We start from the raw sequence: 19883 nt of genomic DNA, 5'->3' as shown, positions 1-19883 counted from the left end.
CTTAATCGACTAAAATCACTGTTTCACTCAAACCTGATCCCCTGTACGTAATGATACTATTTGCTCAGCCCTAGAAGATGTTTCAGGGGCTTTTGGTAGCTCAGATGGTAAAGAATCTGCCTGCAATGCAGGAGACCTGGGTTTGATTCCTGGGTCGGGAAGATCCCCTGGAGAAGGGAATAGCAATCTATTCCAGTATCTTGCCTGGAGAATTCCAAGGACAGAGGAGCCTGGTGGTTTATAGTCCATGGGGTTGCAAAGAGTAGGACATGAATGAGTGACTAATGCATACACACAGAAGGTGTTTGAGTTTATAATCTCTGCTCCAGACTTTTCCTATAATTCTAGCAGGAAATTAAACATCTCAGGGTCTCAATTTACCCATCTTTGAAATGATGGTTTGGGTCACAAAATCTTGTACCAATACCAATACACTATGAACGTGTAAAAACTTATCTCTGTCATTCAGTAGCCACTGGATGGCTTGTTAGGATTCAGATAACCTGGTTAACACAATATCAACTAAAAGTAAAAGAAATCACCCTTTCATTGCTGAGTAGCTTTTGATAATTCACATTTTTTAGAGATTATCAAAATTTTAGTTTGAGTGTTTATGTTAGTCAATATGTAAATTAGAGAATGATGCTTAAACTCACATTCAACACTATTACATGCAACATTCAATAAAAATGTAAAGGATAAGTAGACACTTTAAAACCAGAGGTTATAGTGTTAAATATCAATAATTTAACAACAGGATTTGGGGCCAAATATTTAATTTTTTTTTAGGTAATAGCAGAAAGGAAATGAGATGACTATATACTCTTGATCTTGACCCTATGTTCAATTTCCCTTTTTGTTCAATGGTAGAATGAAATTCATATTATTGAATACTTAGGCAATACTAATAATCACTGCTATTGTCAGAGTCAAATGCCCAAAAGCTATGATTTTAACTTCAATATTTTGCTGCACACATTTAAAAAGTATTTTATGTGAGGAAAAAAGTTACTTACCTCAGAAAAGATACACAGTTAATACCACTAGGTTATTTTTTAAGTTATTTTTAATTTTTTCTGATATCAGTCTTTTTTGAGTCCAGTAACTTAGTATTGCTACGTGAGTTGCCTGACAATATTTAAGAGACTTTTACCAAAAAGTATAATACAATTTATTTTCAAAGAAACAGTATAATGGAAAAATAAATTAACTTACAGTCCCAGACATTTTGTCCAGTTCACTCATGGCCTCATGAATAGCAGCTTCTAAATGGTTATTTAGCTTTCCACTTCTGGAATTAATGAAAACAACACAGCAGATTAAAAAATTAAAGAAACAAAAATCTCAATTTAATTCCCTAATCAGAAAACAGAAGCACCAATTCCATGACAGAAAGTCAATTTATATTCACATTTGGACAATTCTGATGACAAAACACTGGGATTCAAACAAAGTCCTGGGATTCTCAGGACTGAACACCAATAAGGTCACATAACTACAGGGAAAAAAAATTGAACACATGATTAGGGAAAGTGGATTCTTTCCCTTCCACATGTTTCTTCGACTGTCTGATGATTTTGTAAGGAAGCTGGGCAACGGGTCTCTGTTTTCACAGGTGGAGCTTGTGCTCTTAAGATTCCAGCCTGCTCCGCATTGCCTTTTGTACTGGCTTGTCTTTCTCAGGCTGTGTGGCTGGACGAAGGGCTCTGAACTGCAGGCTCTGGCCACTAGGGAGCTCCCTCTGCCCTCTCTGGAGCATCCTGGCTTCGGGAGTTCAGCAAAGGAAGGCTGAAATCCTGGTGCACTGTCATTACAGGTGGGAAACAGCTTAACTCGCCACACCTGAGGCTCTGCCACATTTCCCAGCCCCCGCCTCCCCAAAACCAAAATGACAAAACTGTTTGAGAAGATAAAGAATGATGGTCTCAGCATGTCTATCACTCGTCTGACCTTTTGTCTCTACTCAGCATATCAGGCTTCCCTGGTGGCTCAGACGGTAAAGCGTCTGTCCGCAATGCAGGAGACCCAGGTTTGATCCCTGGGTTGGGAAGATCCCCCGGAGAAGGAAATGACAGCCCACTCTAGTACTCTTGCCTGGAAAAGTCCATGGACGGAGGAGTCTGGTAGGCTACAGCCATGGGGTCGCAAAGAGTCCGACACGACTGAGCGACTTCACTTTCACTTTTCACTTTCAGCATACCACTACAGGTATTTAACACACGAAGCATCTGCTGTGATTGAAATGCTTAACTAGGAAGCTACTGAACTAATTGCTAAAACAAGGCAAATCCACACTATCCACCTCTAGGAATTATGTCCACTCTAACTTTTCCTTCTTGATGCATACAAAGAATTATCCAATTGTCCTGAGTACTAAGGTGATTCATTTCATTTATCTCGTCACGACGATTACTAGAAAAGGTGTAGAGGTAAATGGCTTTCCAAGAGTTAAGTCCTAGCCCAGCATTCACATGGAGATTGGAAATTTGCAGTTGTAGAAGAATTTGGCTCATAGTCCCGTTTAGTTTGGCTCACATTGTGTTTAAAAACATATTTGAACTTTAGTGGAATGCTTCTAGATGAGGCCTTTTGATTTACCACACTCCTCACCAAGTTTTACCCTCATATACCAGGACTGGACAATTCATGCATTTAGTTTCTATATATAATCATTGAGTAGTATACTGCTAGGTATATACACCGTGGATGTTCCATATGGTGTCTAAATAAACATGTGTCCAAAGCTAAAACAACGGTTCTGTGTTCTGAGAAATTTATACGCACTTAAGTCAGCTTAACTGAAAGAAAAGATTGTAACTGAACTATAAGAGCAATGCAGCATCAACCTTACCTTTTGTTGGCCTGAAAGCTAGACTACAGTTTTTATATTCTTCCCATTTACTTTAAAAATGTAAACAATGCAGAAAAGTGCATAGAATAAGTTATCAACCTCGATCAAACCTATCTCCAAAAATAAACTGCTAATAAATTACATATTTCTTTAAATTCTTTTTTATTAAAAAATTTAACTAAAGTTCCCATTTGATATCAATTCCTAGTCTCATCCTCTCCCACCCTCCTCCATAAAGGCAACTGTGTTGTGTATTCCTATAAAGAAAGAAAGTGAAATTGCTCAGTTGTGTCCGACTCTTTGCGATCCCATGGACTGCAGACCACCAGGCTCCTCTGTCCATGGATTCTCTAGGCAAGAATACTGGAGTGTGTAGCCTTTCCCTTCTCCAGGGAATCTTTCCAACCCAGGGATGGAACCTGGGTCTCCCGCATTGCAGGCAGATTCTTTACCATCTGAGCCACAAGAGAAGCTGTGTATTGCTACGGTGTGTTTTAATATTTTATATATCCATGAACAGTAACTATTATTGCCTTTTATGTGTTTTTTAAATTTATATCATATCAAATGTGTCCTGATATAAGTACCATTCTACAACTTATCTCTTTCCCTTTTATTGCTATTTTTGAGTATGTCCAAGTTGATATCTATTCACATGCTATCTTTTATTCACCTACTTACTCCAGTTTTACAGGGCCCTGGTCATCTCATGGGGTCAGGCTGAGTTGTTTTCCCACCAAGGAGTTTGCTAAGCATGATTCTGGGGAGGAATGCAATCCCAGGACTCTGTAGGGCTATTTAAGCTGAGCTAGAGTCGAGCTGGGTTGGGGCCCCTTTTGTGGACTGTTTAGCAAAGGTCTTGACAGTATCACATACTGCTCAGCTATATGACAATATTACGCTTTGTGCAATGTGTTAAACAGCTTTATCTTTACTATTCTTTTGTATTTGTATAAAAGTATGAAGATAAGTTTTAAAAGATATTTGTTATGCATTTTTATTATACTATCTTATGGGTTTAAAATTGACTACATAGAAGTCTAAATGTCTAAAAAGTAAAAGGAAAATATTTCAGTTAAAAACCATCAGAGAATCTTGGTTCTCTCATCTTTAATAACAAAAATAGCCAGTATTTATTGAATATTTTAAGGCTTCCCTGATGGCTCGAATGGTAAAGAATCTGCCTACAATGTGGGAGACCTGAGTTTGATCCCTGGGTGGGAAGATCCCCTAGAGAAGGGAATGGCAACCCACTTCAGTATTCTTGTCTGGGAAATCCATAGACAGAGGCTACAGTCCACGGGATTACAAAGAGTTGCACACGATTGAGCGACTAACACTTTCACTTTTTATATATGCCAAGAATCGTATTAAATCTTTATATATATTATTTCATTAATCCTTATAACAACTCAATGAAGTAGGTATTACAACAGCTGTTTGTACATCACACTTGATTTTTTAGGGAAACTTGGTGAAACCAATTATAATTTTATGACAAAGAAGATATTTAATTATAAAGTCTTCTAAAGTAATTGAGTCATAAAAGTTTTGTCCTTTTATATGAAAAATTTCAACAGCATCACAATTAAAGTATAAAAATAATTCAACATTATTTGTTGAATGAATAGACAAAATTTTAGGACTTTGTGAGTTCATTGTTTAACAAGATATTTAAAATAAACTCCTTGTATTAGCTTAAGGTAATTAGTATAATATTTTTCCTTTAACAAACTTAAGTAGTTATTAGAGGGTGAAATGACTAGTTTTGGAAGAGAGAATAAATATGGAGATAAGCGCCATGAAGATACATGAATATATCATGGGAATCAAGAGGTATAGAGAGACTTTCCGGATGTCAAATCTGCATACCATATTCACACTAGCTGGTCAAGTCAGGAAAGAATGAGTTTAAAAGAGGAAGAAAAAGCTCCATGAGTCCATGAAATGAATAATTAGTCAAAATTCAATCTTCTAGTCCAGAGGCCCTCCTTGTGGAGTCTCTTCTACTATTTTCTCTTCCCCACTGACATTTAATAATAAACATTTTTACTAATGGACACTCTAAAAGCTACTTGATTAAGCAATAGATGTTCATATAATCACATTTCTAGTTATTAATGGAGATAATTGCCACTTCTCATCTTCATTGCCTATATTGTCACACATTATCCTTATCTTTATTAATTAAAAAAAAAAAAAAGCCAGGTACACATCTGTGAATAGTATGAGAAATAAGAGGGAAGTGAGAACTGCACATTGCTCTGGACTATCAGTTCAGAATTTAAGCAACTCACTTCATGTAGACCAGAACAAACTTGGATCAGACCTAAATGTCAAGAATCTTGGATTTTAAAACCTAATTCATAGGGAAAGTATGCAGATTTAAGAAAATTTAACACATGAGAGATCAAGATGGTAGTATACGAGGACACTGAGCTTACTCCCCACCTCCACCCCCAATGAATATACCAAAAGTACAACTACATGTTGAGTAGCTCTCACTGAAAATGACATGGAGACTGGCATAACGACTTTTCTACAACTAAAGGAAGGGAGGAAAAGCTACTGGGAGGAAAAGCCACACACAGAAGAGGGAGGCAGTATCACAGGCTTGGAGATCTTCCCCGGGGAGCATGGAGTTCAATATACCTTTCAGGCACCCCAGCCCTGGGGTCCAACTCTGGGAAGATGAGCCCCTCAGCTGGTTTGAAAACAGGTAGGGCTTACTGGAGGGCTGTTTGAAACCGAGATTCTGCTTTTGAAGTGTGCATGTGCGTGCACAGACTTGCTTACTCCCACCCCACCCCCACCTGCCTCCCTGCCCCAGCGCAGTGGAGGGGCAGCAGACTGGAAACAGCCTGGTTCTGGCTGGCTTGCCAGCACACTCTCTGGCCCGCACTGGGCCCCTGCTCCAGCTCCTCTTGCCCTGGCACCGCCCTCCACTGTAGTAAAGGCTGCCGTTGCCAACGAGAGCACACACACTTAGAGGGAACAGAGATGCACAGACCCTCTGACCAGGGCAGAGGCAGGCACTGCCAGTGTGCATACCCCTGCCCACATCTGGAGGGAGGAGAGCTAACTCACGTGAAAACACTAGTTCAAAAAGATGCATGTACCCCCATGTTCACAGCAGCATTATTTACAATAGCCAAGATATGGAAGCAACCTGTGTGTCTACCAATAGATGAAAGGATAAAGTGGTATGTGTATATATATACACCACAGTGTATACACAGCCATAAAAATGAATGAAACTTCGCCATTTGCAACAACATGGATGGACGTGGGAGGTACTGTGCTTAGTGAAGTAAGTTAGCGAAATAAAAATACTGTATGTTTTCACTTACATGCAGAATCTAAAAAACAAAAAATGAACATAACAAACCAGAAACAGACTCACAGATACATAGAACAAACTAGTGGTTACCCATAGGGAAGGGGTGGGGTGAGGGGCAAGATAGGGGAACAGGATTAAGAAGTACATACTATTAGGTACAAAATAAGATACAAAGATATACAGCACAGGGAGTAGAACCAGTATTTTATAATAACTTTAAATGGAGTTTAATCTATAAACATATTGCATCACTATGTTGTACACCTGAAGTAATAAAATACCATAAATCAACTAATTTCAATTTTAAAAAATCAAGAAAATTTAATACAAGTATCATTTGTTGGTTTTAAAGTGTTTACTTAAGCACTTTTACATTTACGTTATCACGTTATCACTTTCCAGATTCACAAAAATAAGGCTACTGAATACATATATATGTACATAAAGACAGAAGATTTGATCCTCACTTAAAAAAAAAATCATATCGTTACACAAATTTTTTCTTTAATGGAGCTATTTCCACTTTTAAGTACAAAACGACCCTAAGTAATTATTCAATAAATATGTAAATATTTCTTTTGTGATTAGGCAGTAATAAGCAAATCACTTTAAAGATATTTTATTGTATAGTATGATTATAGCCTATTGAGGGTTAAATAACTATATAATGCTTTAAACATCGAATATGGTGACAGAATGTTTCAAATGGTAAAAATATGTAATCATTTTGTTTCACCTATATCTTTATAAGAAAAATAATGGCTTACTAAATACCATGTGCCAAGACCTGTGCTAAGGCTCTCTTTATATTATAACAATCCTAGGAGATTGGTATTAATATCCCACTTTAGAAATGAAGTATTTAGACTCAGAGAGGTTAAACAACAGCTAGGTGATGATGGAAACATTTGAACTCAGGTCAAAACCCAAATTTTCAGCCACCTTGTTCCAGTGCCACCTTCCTTTTTTAGTTTCTTTCTCCTTGTCTATAAAACTAGCCAGATATTTGTTACCTCACATTTCTTTCCAGTTATTCTTCGGGAACTTTTCACATAAAGGGTAGAAAGGAGAGTAAATAATAGATACCAACTCTCTCTATTCCTTTTAATTTACTCTTCAATCCATGGCCACTTTATTTTTATATGTGCCATTCTACCAGAAACTGTTTTCACTGAGATCACCAATGGCCTCCAAACTGCCCAGTCCAAATGGAGATGCTTCAGATCTTCTCTTACTGGACCTGTTTTTCATTGCATTATCCCAGAAATTCTTGGTCTTTGGCTTTTAACACCCTACTCCCCTCCTCTCTGGTTTTCCTCCTCCTATCTGATCATTATTTCCATCTCTTTCATTATCTCTAGCAAATGTTCAAATGCCCCAGCATTCACTCTTTAGTCCATTGTTCAAATTGGTCAAAGTACCTCTGTGTGACTGAAGTCATTTTTCATAGTCAAATACCATTTCTTCCCAGTTTCAGACTTGTGTCTGTGGAATCACAGGAACCTCACGTTGCTCTCGACAGTTATCTCCTGTTTGCCCCATTTCAGTGCTTCCACTGCCCACTAAGGCACCTGAGAGTTGTCTTTGATTACCTGTTCTCTTTCACATTCCAACCAATCACCATGATGTTCTGTCAATTTTATCTCCTAAATATTTCTTGATCACATTCTTTCTTCTCGGTTCTCATGGGTCCCCTCCTGGTTTGAGTCTTCCTCCTCTCTTGTCCCCTGACATAGCCTTCTAGATGGATGTCCTTGTCTCCAATACTGCTCCCCTAAAATATATCCTCCATATAGCCATAGCTAAAGTGAAAAATTCAGCCATCTGTCCCCTTAGGCACTTCCAATAATGTAAAGACCTCTGATAATGTAAAGACCTCTGAGGCCTTACCAGGCCCTTCATGGTCTGGCTCCTGCTTATATGTTTGGTTCCATCTCTTAACAATTTCCTGTCCTCCAAATCTAACTGCTGATCTCATCTAAACACTATTCCAACCCATCCCATTGTGTCCTTGTTTCCTGTGTCTGGCTAATATCTATGTAGTGTGTAAGGCTTGGCTGAGATATCATCTCCTCTAGGACATCTTCCGTTACTTGAGTTTAATGTCAATTCTCTGTGATCCCAAAATATACTACACTTATTCCTGTCACTGAAAATTTAACATTTTAATTATTTGTTTCTAAATCTGCCTCCTTCACTAAACAGTGAAGTCCTGGGACTATAGCATTGTGCCTGGTTGACATAGATTCTTTTGCTAAATCAGTCTCCTTGACTTGGGAAGTAAGTAAATGATTAAATAAATAAATGATTGGGTTCAACATACCATTTATCACTTATGTGGCCTTTACCTAATTATTTAAGCTATTTGAGTCTGAGTGTCCTCATCAAAAATGGGTTCAGTAATTCTGGCCCATCTTCTGATTGGGAGAATAGAATAATGGATTTTAAATCATATATGCAAAATGCAAAGTATTCTACTAGGCATTTATAAGGCAAGTCCTTCTACTTAGACAATAGTCAGATAAACAAAGCTGTTTTGCTTCATATTTTTGTCTTGTACCTCGGTTCCTTCAGATAACGCTACTTAGGACCATATAAATTCACCTCAAATAGTAAGCTGGCTTTGAAGGAAATTTTTTATGTTGCTGTTTGTTACTTATTACCTTTCAGAAATTGCTTAATAGCAAATTTATGAGGAAAATATAGCTCATTTCAAGGCAGTATATCTAAATATTTGTGTTATCAACAGTTTTGGATATGTTTCACATAATCCACCTAACTAGCATATCTCACTGAAGAAAAGATTTCAGGGATATTTTACTTCTAATAAACGAGTACTATTGAATATTCTAAAGCAAATGGCCAATGAAAATTCATGATGTAGGCAGCTTGCAATTTCCCTCTTTTCATCCATACCTCGTATTAATTTTATAGGCTTTATCCTACTACTAAGGTCTTCACTGTGTCACTTCAGTCAGAATAGAGGGGACTTGACTCACTGTGTGCTTTATCAGATCTATAGCGAATCTGGCAATTCACTTGGCCCTCACCAAAACCACTGCCAACTTGCCATCTTCCAAAGGAGTCTTGAACATAGGCCCACAGGAGTTAACCCACTGCAGCTGACATCTCTTTTATGAAACATTCTAGTGAGGTGAGGAGAGTTTCCCCCAAATTTGTTGCGATGTCATTATCATTACATAAGTCTTTTATATAAGATACACTGCTAATCATTACAATTTCATAATTCTTAGACACTTGATAACATGAAAATTATAGTAGCTGAGTAGGTATATTGATGGTATATATTAAGATAATTTTACATGTACATATACAGAAGCACATTTATAGTTCTCTATCTTAAAATGAAATAATAGTTATGATCTTTGACTACATTGTATTACATACAAGTTGTGTAATGAACATTATCTACTTGTCAATACTACGTTTACTCAAAATATAAAGATCTGGAAAAACTTGAATAATTAAGAAGAATGTCCCAAAGTTCAACTTCATATTATAATTCCAAAGAAAGTCTATTGCCCCTGCTCCAAGAAAATAATTACTTATCATCACTTTGACTAACAGGTAATCTGCCAAAATTATTCACATGTGTACAACAAGTGGGGTTATTCCCCCTCCCAAAGTATTTGAATTACAAAAGGATACACTTTCACTACACTTTCAGAGACTATTTCATTGCTACATGTTGAGAATATTAATCATATTTTCTTTCCCCTCAAGTGAGAGGGATGGAGATGGAGGGAGTAAGGGAAGAGCTGATGAACAGGGAAGTCCCACACACAGTCTAAATTGTTTCAGAAAATATTTTCTGTAGGAGCTATTTCATCTATAATGGTCCTCTTGGATGATAACTATTAAATTGTACTTAGGCAGGGCTCAAGATGGACTAAGTCAGTGAGATTTCATTGTCCCTTTGAAGGAAAGCCAGTAAATTATATCCTTAAAAAACAAGACGGGAAAAAAAAATTGTGCTTACTTTCTGTTCCTTTTCCGGGCTCGGCTGTAGGCTTCTAAACCTTCCGTTAGTGTCTTCAACTTCTCGGGCTCCACCTGAGTGAAGGCATGAAGACCAGACCACATTACCCAGACCTGCAATTGTTAATTGCCTGTTTTTACTTTCCTGCCAGACAAGCAGGAGCTTGTACGGCACTGGGGGAAGGGAGGCTTAACTCTCACTGTCCTGTCAAGGGTCCTGTCCTCGCTGGGGCACAGGTTGATTCCGCGGCTCCAGGCTGCAACATCAACGGAAATGAAAGACTGGGTGGCTTTCAAAATGTCAACATTTTCAAAGTAATGTTTGAATAAGAAAAGTTGGAACGTAAATAACCTTTAATTCACAAAATCATCTAAGTCAGAGATCCTGGTCTGCTTTTTGCACTGTCTGATGCTCAGCAACTGCGAATCTGTATTCCATCAGATGAACAACAGCAGTGGTGAGTGAGGGTGCTGGGCTTTGGAGCCAGCACATAGAAGTTTGCATCTGACATTCTCATTTTCTAGCATGAATAACACCTTTAAATTTCCAGAGCCTCCTAAAATGTGGATAATTTAGAGAAATATTTAGTTTGTTAAATCTTTGCTGTTAGCCAAAGCTTTGGCTTTTAAAAATAAAGATACTTCAAGAAAAATTTCCCAAGGACATTAATACCTACCTTCCTGCTAGAATTGCTGTGAGAATTAAAATACAAAAGGCATGGTGAACACAGCCAAGCACAGAACAGCTAGTATTACACAGCTGTGTGTTAGGCTCTGCAGTAGGCTGCATGTAGCCCCTAGCGAGGCGGAAAGAGGGCGTGGCTACACCTGATGGGCGTGTCCTCCCCGAGGTCCTGCCTTAACACTGCCAGCCTAGGCCATATGACACTTGCTGCCTCATCACTGTGAGTCACCAACTGGTGGCTGGGGGATTGCTGGGGAGGGAGGCGCAGTCTTTGCCACCTGCCTCTAATAATCTCTATCATAGTTCTTGAAGTCACTTCTCCTAAGGAAAACAGTTAACAAGCAGGAAATTTAATATGCAAATAAAAACACACTTAGAAAAGCACTGTAACTTTTACTGATCTTAAACACAATCTCAGTAGAAACAGTATTGCTTGCTGTGTAAATATAGCTTCAAATTAAGTCCCCCCCAACCCCTTAACCCAGTTTTCCCCCACCCTGCACTCCTTTAATAAAAAAAATTCAGAGGTTGCCAAGAAACCTAACGGGTAGGAAAATACACTCTAATAAACAAGGAAATGATTAACTTTTGTCTTTGAATCTCCCTGACTCACGAATACCGTTCATAAATAACTTTCTTTGACCTCTTCAAATCTAGTACACAGTGATGATTATTAACAAAGAGTCTCCATTGTCAAGTCTGAAAACAAGCATTTCTAATTATTCAGTGAGAGTAACAGTCAAATAATGGAAATAGTTTCCTTTTCATGACTTCTGTATTTTGTCCCAAAGGATCCAAATACCTTACATACACAAAGTCACTGCGGATATTCAATCTATTATGTGGCAGAAAAAGAGATAACTTTGTTCCAATAATATTTCTACAGAAGTAGTCAAGTGTCTTATTGGAGTGACTGGAAAAACTTAAGTAAGATGAATATATCCATGTGTTTTTTTTTTTTTAAAGGTGCCTGGATACCTTTTCACATTTACTGTTAGAAATGGGATTCCATCCTGTACTCACTCATACAAAGAAATTATGAAAGATAGCTTACAATTAATTTATGTTAATTTATAGCTAATTCCCCTTATATTTAAATTAGTTTCCGGGCAGCAAAGAGGAAGCTCTCTTATAATAGGAGCTTCTGTTAGATACAAACTGGTATAGTGAGAGATCTCAGAAGGGATTGATACAGACAACAGAAAGCAGATTCACAGTGAGATAACGCAACATGCCACAATGAAAACTTATCCCAATGGTCTCGATTTTAAAAATTAAGTTAGATCAAGTGATTTTTTAAAAATCATCTCTTTTTATTTTTAATTAAGTGAGTAATAAGGAGCAGTAAAAGCATTTCTTGCACATTTTTTTATGTAGAAGTCACTGTTTTATTATTTAATGTGGTAATACTGCACACTAGTATTGTTATTTTACAGATGGGACTAAGTGAGTTTAAGTTAAATGGCCAGCATCAAAACTCAGGATGACTCCAAAGCAACCTTTCTCTACCACACCAACTCTAATATATGCTGAAATACACATATATTATATAGAGATGTATATGTGTGTATATGCATATATACATACACATGTAAGTATATATGTCTATATATACATACTGAAAAAATTAGGTCAAATTATAAATACAATTTTTATTTACAGAAATTTAGATGATGCTTGCTCAAATTTATCTTCAAAAATTTTTTTTTTACTTGAATAATTTTCTGGTGATTTTTAAGACTAATTTTCCCCCATGATTTCTTCATTTAAATATGCCTCTAAGGTTCTAAGGTACTCATAATAAGATATATTATTTATAAAGGATTCAATGACCTTGAAAGAGAAAGCAATGAGAGTGATTTCTGAACTATAAGATACATATCACTTTGTATTTCTAGTATGATAAGATCATACATATCCAGAGGTAAATGTTCAGTTTATTTGGTTTCAGAATTTTAGTACTCTTCTATATTGTGAAATATAATACATGAAGAGTGTGTGTTTTTTGGGGGAAAATATTCATCCACTTACACAATATTCAAGAAAGTCTTTAAAGATAACCCCCTACAAAGGTATCAGGGAACCACAAATAAATTCCATTTCTAGTCAAATATAAACCATATTTAATGATTTAATGAACACTCATAAATTAATTAGCTAACTTGTAAATAAAGAAAGTACTGGGAATCAAATACATAAATATAACATTAAAAAGATTAAACACATACATATTTTTAAATAAAACTTACACTGAAGGAGCAAGTAATTTAAGATACTTACTATTTTAATCTGGAATTTAATAATCTTATATTCCTATATATTCACAAGCCAGAAGTTTCATAAGTTATTTGATTTCTATCTTGGTGAGAAATTGGGGGAGGACTTTATAATATATCTTTACTCATAATTGGCCAACATATTCTCATTCTAACAATGATGATGTTAATAGTAATGGCTATCATGGTATAATTGTGTACCTATATGATTTAGGAATTAGAAAAAGATAACCAAACTTTATGTATTTATAGTACACATATTATCTCACGTATAAATATACACATATGCTGAATTTTTAACTCCTAAATCCCTTCTTTCATTCCTTCAGATTCTTTAGATATAATAATTCTTTGGCATAATTAGACCTATAGCCTGTTCAGTAAGGTTAGAAACATACCCATAAAGCCAGACATGATTATATGGTGGATGTTTAAGAGTTTCCTGAACAAGTCTGAAACTATGGCTGCTTATTTTGTTCACAAGGCACATATTAAAGATTGGATAATTAAATTCAGTTTGATTTGAGGTCAGCAGAGCAGCATGGAGTGTATCTCAGAAGTAAGTCTATGACATAAAAGAAGACATAAACATTTCAGAGAGTCAGAGTGACCCTCTGAAAGTGAGCTACAGTATATATTAGAAGAATTTGGATTAAAGATCCTAGATCACTTTTGAGCCAGTTAACTAGAGAAGATGTCAAAACTCCTTTCAGGTGTTAATCCCCGATAACAGGATTAAATCTCTTGGTGATTCCTTTGCTGGTACTTAGTGCTGAGGCTAAGCTGTCACACAAAGGTCACAAGACAGAGCACAGCCATATCACAGATTTCACAGCAGAGAGAAAGCAGCTGACCTCAGTTGCCCCTGTTCCTTCTTCACTTCCCCATCCATTTTTTTACAGTGTCATCAGTTCCTGTTGTTGGGGAATGGTATCATGCAAAGAGTACTAAGCTGAGAGTTAGGAGAACAGGGTTGAGCCTTGGTTTAACTGCTTGTGGTTTGTGTCTTTAGGAATGCCTCTTTCCTGAGCTCCAAATGGAAATAGTTGTGCACATCTTTATGGGTCATTGAGATTATCTACTTGGATTATCTAAGTATGAAGGTGCTTTATAAACACCAAAGCAGTCTTTCCCAAAGTGCCACTGGTGGCATGTGAAATTGTTTCAGGTGGAACATAGACCATTAAACATTTTTAATAGTGATGTATTCATATAAATTTATATTAGAAAAATACAAAAACATTATACCTATGCTTTCACATATATCTTAGAATAAGACTAGAAGTTATTTTTAAAGTGGTTTGAACAGTGCCTACTACATAACGTGTCAAAAATATTTGTCGAATGAATAAAAAATGAGTAAATAAGAATTTAAGGACAAATTTTAACCAAGTATTTGTACAGGTAACATGTGACTTGAGCTGAAATCTGGGAAAATCAATAAGTAATAAGCAAATACGAGGCATTTATTAGGTTTATTATCAAACATTTATTAAGTAGTAGCTACTTTAAGCTGAAAAAGTTCTGCTAACTTAAGTGCAATATTTCAACATTTTTTCAAGTATGGGAATTAATGATAAATAATTTGGGGTAGAAAGCTGACTGACCTGTGACAGAAAGGATGAATTTACAATAATACTTAAGGAAAAACTCATAAAGTGAACCACAATTTTTTCAAATGGACTAAGCCGATCGACATTACTGCAGTTTTAGTCAGTGGCACTGTCTGAGGGTTTTTTTTTTTTTCCTTTCATCTTTACTTTAGATAGAAACATTTTTAAGTACTAGAGAACAATACTACAGGACTAGAGTAAATCTATTCTAAATGCGACAAATTTTATATAGATCCATAATACATACAGAATTAAATGTTTTGAATAAACTTGTACTTTTAAGGATACACTGGTTGAAGAGTTCATGTAACAGAAGCATGTATTTGCCTCATACTTGAGATTCCATTTGCTAGTAACCACACGACAACTGTATTGACAAGCTCAAGAACTCCATACTCAGCTTCAGTTATCTAGGAAGGGAGACTGGCCTCCTCCTCTTCCTCTTTAATCTTCCTCAGGGGGAAAAAAACTTCACAGTATTCCACAATTACTAAAGTTTACCTAAACTTTGTACTCAGTTTAATCTTTTCCCCAATATTCATATTTTTGGTGCTACCTAGTTTTTCTTTTTTATTATCTTTCAAATTTTGATCAGGCACTGCCTTTGTCTGGATTTTATCTTGCTGATCACTTTCCAAAAATTATTCTTCTTTTTCAAAAAGATTTTGTTGCTGCAGACTCTTGACTGCCTCAGCCACTCCACCAGTCAAAATGCAGCCCAAATATCATGGATATTGGTTGGGCATAGAGAAAATAATTCATTTCCAGAAATGGTTAATAAAATATATATGGCAAAGGAAATATACAAAGAATACTCTCAACAGAGAATGACAGTACCAAAGAATACAAATAGCTAACACTGATAAGCCCAGAAAGAATACTCCTCAAAGTAAAAGTGTTTAAACATCACAGAAGGGCACACCTCCCAAATTTAGCTCCCAGGCTCAACTTCTTAGGTTATACATCTGCAGAATACCACTGTAAGCTGTCTCTGGTTTTGCTCCGTACCATCAAAACATGAGTGCCATGTGATACTGAATGACAAACAGAAAGTGACTGTCCCAAAATAAATCTGGCATGAGTTTTAATAATGATGAGTTCCGTCTGTTTTAAACAACATTCAGAAAGCTAGTTTTATCTCCTCCTGCCAAATATAACCATGTGGAAAAAAGTCAAAGAGTGAGTCTAGAGAAGGAGCACCCTACCCATTGCTTTAAAAACTTCTTCATTTAACCAGGTGATTTTTCTGGATTATTAGGAATGTCTCTACCTGTCCAACAACAACAAACATTTCATTGAAAAGAAACATTTTGGTGCCAATATAGAAATAAATTCTTTCCTAAATTTGCTTCCAGTCAGAACACACACTGCATATAAGAATAATGAAATACAAAGACCAATGGAACAATGTTCAAAAAGAGTAAAAATTATCCACTCAGGGAAAAAAAAAAAATTTCATTTTTTTGATTATTATTTGAGTCAACACTTTTAGGCTAGTTAATGTAAGATCAAAGATGGTAGATGATAATTACAAAGTATGTTTTAGGAAAAAACATTTTTTTCTGCTTTAAAATAATTATTGAAATAATGACATAAAGATAAGCATCTCCCCCCACAGTTGCACAGGGTTAAATAATGTCTGTACATTATAGAGTATAAGTGTAATGCCAGCAGAAGCCATTTTTTCTCCAAGAATTCCTTAATACTGTGCCAAGATCTGGCAGTACATTTCTCCAGCTCTGACTAAGCACTGAGGTCTTATTCTTGGCTGCTAAATCTGAAACTATAAAGGGCTCATGGTTCAGAGAGAAACTTGCACCACTTCTTTAGAAAAAGTATATGTATCTTCTAGAATGTTCTTATTACAAACTGATAGGCAAGGGAAAAATGTATTAGTAAGGAGATACCACTTCCTGAATGGTATTATATAAGCCACATAATATCCTTCCAGTGCTGTAACAGAGCTTCAGTACTGGGACAGTATTAAATAGGTGTGATTCAGTCCAACTTTTCACAGACGGTTAAAAATCTCTACTAATTAATACTGTTGAGTGTTTTGGTGGGTTGGAGGGTAGAAGAAGAATGTCTGAGTTTATAGTTTTTAGAAACACTGAGGAGAGGGGAACTTTCAAGTTTATTCACCAAATTAAGTCCTTTAAAATGTTTCCAACTAGAACTCCTGCCTAAAATGAACAGTTAATATTAATTTATAACCAAATATGCCAATTTGTATGCAATGTCCTGAGGTTCATAAAAAACAGTTATAAACTATTTCATTCATTAAATATGTTATTACTATCCTTTAATCCCCAACTTGGTTAATAAGTCCTTTATGGATAATTCATGGATAGGTATACAATAATGAAGGTCAAATGACCACAATTTAGTAATGGTGGAATCCAAATTCATAAGGTTGTTTAATACAGAGAACAGAGAGGAGGAAGTTAATTTTTACTGAGTCTCTTTTATGTATCATCTATTTATGGTGGTGGATGGTTCAGTCACTAAGTCGTGTCCGACTCTTTGCAACCCCATGGACTGTAGCCTGCCAGGCTCCTCTGTCCATGGGATTTTCCCAGGCAAGAATACTGGAGTGGGTTGCCATTTCCTTCTCCAGGGGATCTTCCTGACCCAGGGATCAAACCCAGGTCTCCCGCATTGTAGACAGATTCTTTACTGACTGAGCAACGAGGGAAGTCCTATCTATTTATAGTATTGCATTTAACATCATTCTGAGTGGGAATTAATATTCCCATTTGAGGAGCTCTGGAAATTAATACACCCACTCAGGACCATTTAGGTAACTGGTAGAGCTGTATTTAAGCTCACATAAGAATGCCCGAAACCCAGGCCTCTTCTTACCACATCGGCTTTCTCTCTAGTCTCCTTTGTGTTCACACAGTATTTGATATTTAGAAATCCCACCTCCTAGAAAGTAATCTTGGAAACTGCAGGATATTTCTAATGCACTATTAGCAATTCTACTACATTTAACACTCCGCTGAAGATTTAAAAATGTCTTTCTAAAATCATAAGCTGACCAAGTCATTTACACTCATGACAAACATTTAGTTGGCTAAAGTATCAGGTTATGGGCAACTTGGAGATCTCAGTCCCTGCTCCATTCACAGCCCTGACCTATCAGTCCAGAGACTACTCAGGCAACCTGAAAACATGAGAGGTGTCCGGCTTATTCTGAATTAGTTCCCTGTAATCGTGGTAATTGCCTTTTTTCCAGTTTTTGTTGTTCAGTTGCTCAGTCGTGACTGACTCCATGCCAAGTTTTCCTGTCCTTCACTATCTCCCGGAGTTAGCTGAACCTCATGTCCATTGAGTCAGTGATGCCATCCAACCATCTCATCCTCTGTCACCACCTTCTCCTCCTGCCCTCAATCTTTCCCAGATTTTTTTCTTCTCTGCTTCCGAAAATAATTTGAAGTGACTTGTTGAGAACAAAGATACTAACAAAAAATAAATGATAGGTTTGTGAGATATAGGGAGTGGGAGGAGATAATAAACCTGTTCTAAAATTTGAATTAACATAGATGTTATCTGGTGGAGTCTGACAACATCTTGGATTAATTTACTCAGGTGAACACAGAAATACTAGTATGAAAAATGGAGAGGCTAAAAAGGTTTTAAATGATTATGTGTAAGAAAATTTTTCAGCAAACCCTTTCTTTTGAGATACTACAGACAGAATTACTGGGGGAAATGGTCCATATTCCACATCAGCAAGATGGAATTAATAAGATTTTACTATAATAAACAAATTGTTCATGAAGTCAGTCTCTGACTGTCTCTCTTGACTTTATTAAAATGTCAGGTACTGCCACAGTATATGGAAGGAAACCTAGTGTACTGCTTACCTTTTTAAAAGCAGAAGTCTGGTTATAAATGCACAAGGCTTTATGTACCCAACATTGTGAGAACTAAGAGGTTCAATGTAAATGAAATTTACATCATAATTGGTTCACAGTTTTAAACCAATTTTAATGTAAAATATGTTTTACAGAAAATCTTTTCAGACAGATCATGTTTTGTCTTACACAGATATTAACCACAGTTTAATCTTTTCTAGATGAATCAGGATCACCAAGACATCAGGCAAAGGACATTTAGCTGAGGTCAGAGAGACCTATTTTTGAAACTTCACCTTTTCTGGTGTTATAAATTGAGAAAGGTGTTTGACTAGCTGGGCATCATTAATGAGGAAGACCTTCCTTTGTTTTGTGAACCATAGGAGAAAAAAAGGGGTTGTAAAGTAGCACTTTGCTTTTTTATGTGCAAAAGTAAGGTGTCCTGAAAAGACCAGAGATATTTTAAAATGCTAAGTGCCCTAGAGCTTTTAAGACTGATATACTTTGCTTTTTAATGACAGATAAATATTTCATGTGTTATCATTAATATTTTATTATAAATTTTTAGTTTTTCACCTCTAAATGTATGCTTTCAATTACTTTCTCTGATTTATTAAAAGTATTTTTAGTGTATCTTTTTATCAAGATTTTGATATCAAAGTTGTGAGAATGCAAAATTACAATGTCAGCCAATGGGTGAGGGGATATTTGAATTTACATAAACAATTTTATGCTCCCTGTTAGGAATTCAGCCATTGCCAATAACAAGGAAAAAGAATCTGAATTTTGTGAAACACTTTTATTTTATAGTGATTGAAAACCAGCTGATTATTTAAATAAAGTAAAAAAATGTTTCTTGGACTCTTAGATAATGATTCTTTTTTTTTTAGGTGCATCTCCCTAAACATCAGTGAGGCGTTCAATCCCAGGAGTTTGCTAACACAGACTAAGCAGATTAGGATCATGGTTTAAAGTGAAATGTGTTAAAAGTACGTGCCTTTATCCTCCTGAGGACATAAAAAGACAAGGCTTGTAGGACAGGAAGAATGTTTCCAGGGAAGGGAAGCCATAATCTTTTTGTTAGTTAAGCTTTTTTTTTTTTTGTAAAGTGGCACAGTAAAAAAGACTTGGTTTTATCTGCACAGATCATAAAACAGTGCAATGCCTACATCTTGTATTTGTAGCAATTCCATTTATATCATAAAAGCCCAATTTTGCTGTTTCTAATTATTTCTTGAATAAACTGTCAAAAATATTTA

The 19883-nt window shown here is 36.2% G+C and overlaps 1 protein-coding gene across 11 annotated transcripts in view; it reads right to left on the bottom strand.

Moving 5' to 3' along the window:
• Positions 1–19883, bottom strand: part of MBD5 (methyl-CpG binding domain protein 5) — a 447078-nt gene that overhangs the window by 3807 nt on the left and 423388 nt on the right. For 10 of the 11 annotated variants that reach the window (XM_065931498.1, XM_065931500.1, XM_065931502.1 and 7 more), the window contains 2 exons: positions 10192–10265; positions 1216–1291 (listed from right to left, as the gene is read on the bottom strand). In XM_065931498.1, the coding sequence (XP_065787570.1) occupies positions 1216–1291; positions 10192–10265 (150 nt within the window). The remainder of the gene's footprint in view (positions 1–1215; positions 1292–10191; positions 10266–19883) is intronic. The other variant, XR_010662489.1, reaches the window with a different exon arrangement.

This window comes from Muntiacus reevesi, chromosome 3 (genome assembly GCF_963930625.1).
Source record: "Muntiacus reevesi chromosome 3, mMunRee1.1, whole genome shotgun sequence".
NCBI classification, from domain to species: domain Eukaryota; kingdom Metazoa; phylum Chordata; class Mammalia; order Artiodactyla; family Cervidae; genus Muntiacus; species Muntiacus reevesi.
This window is presented reverse-complemented; position numbering and strand designations above follow the sequence as displayed.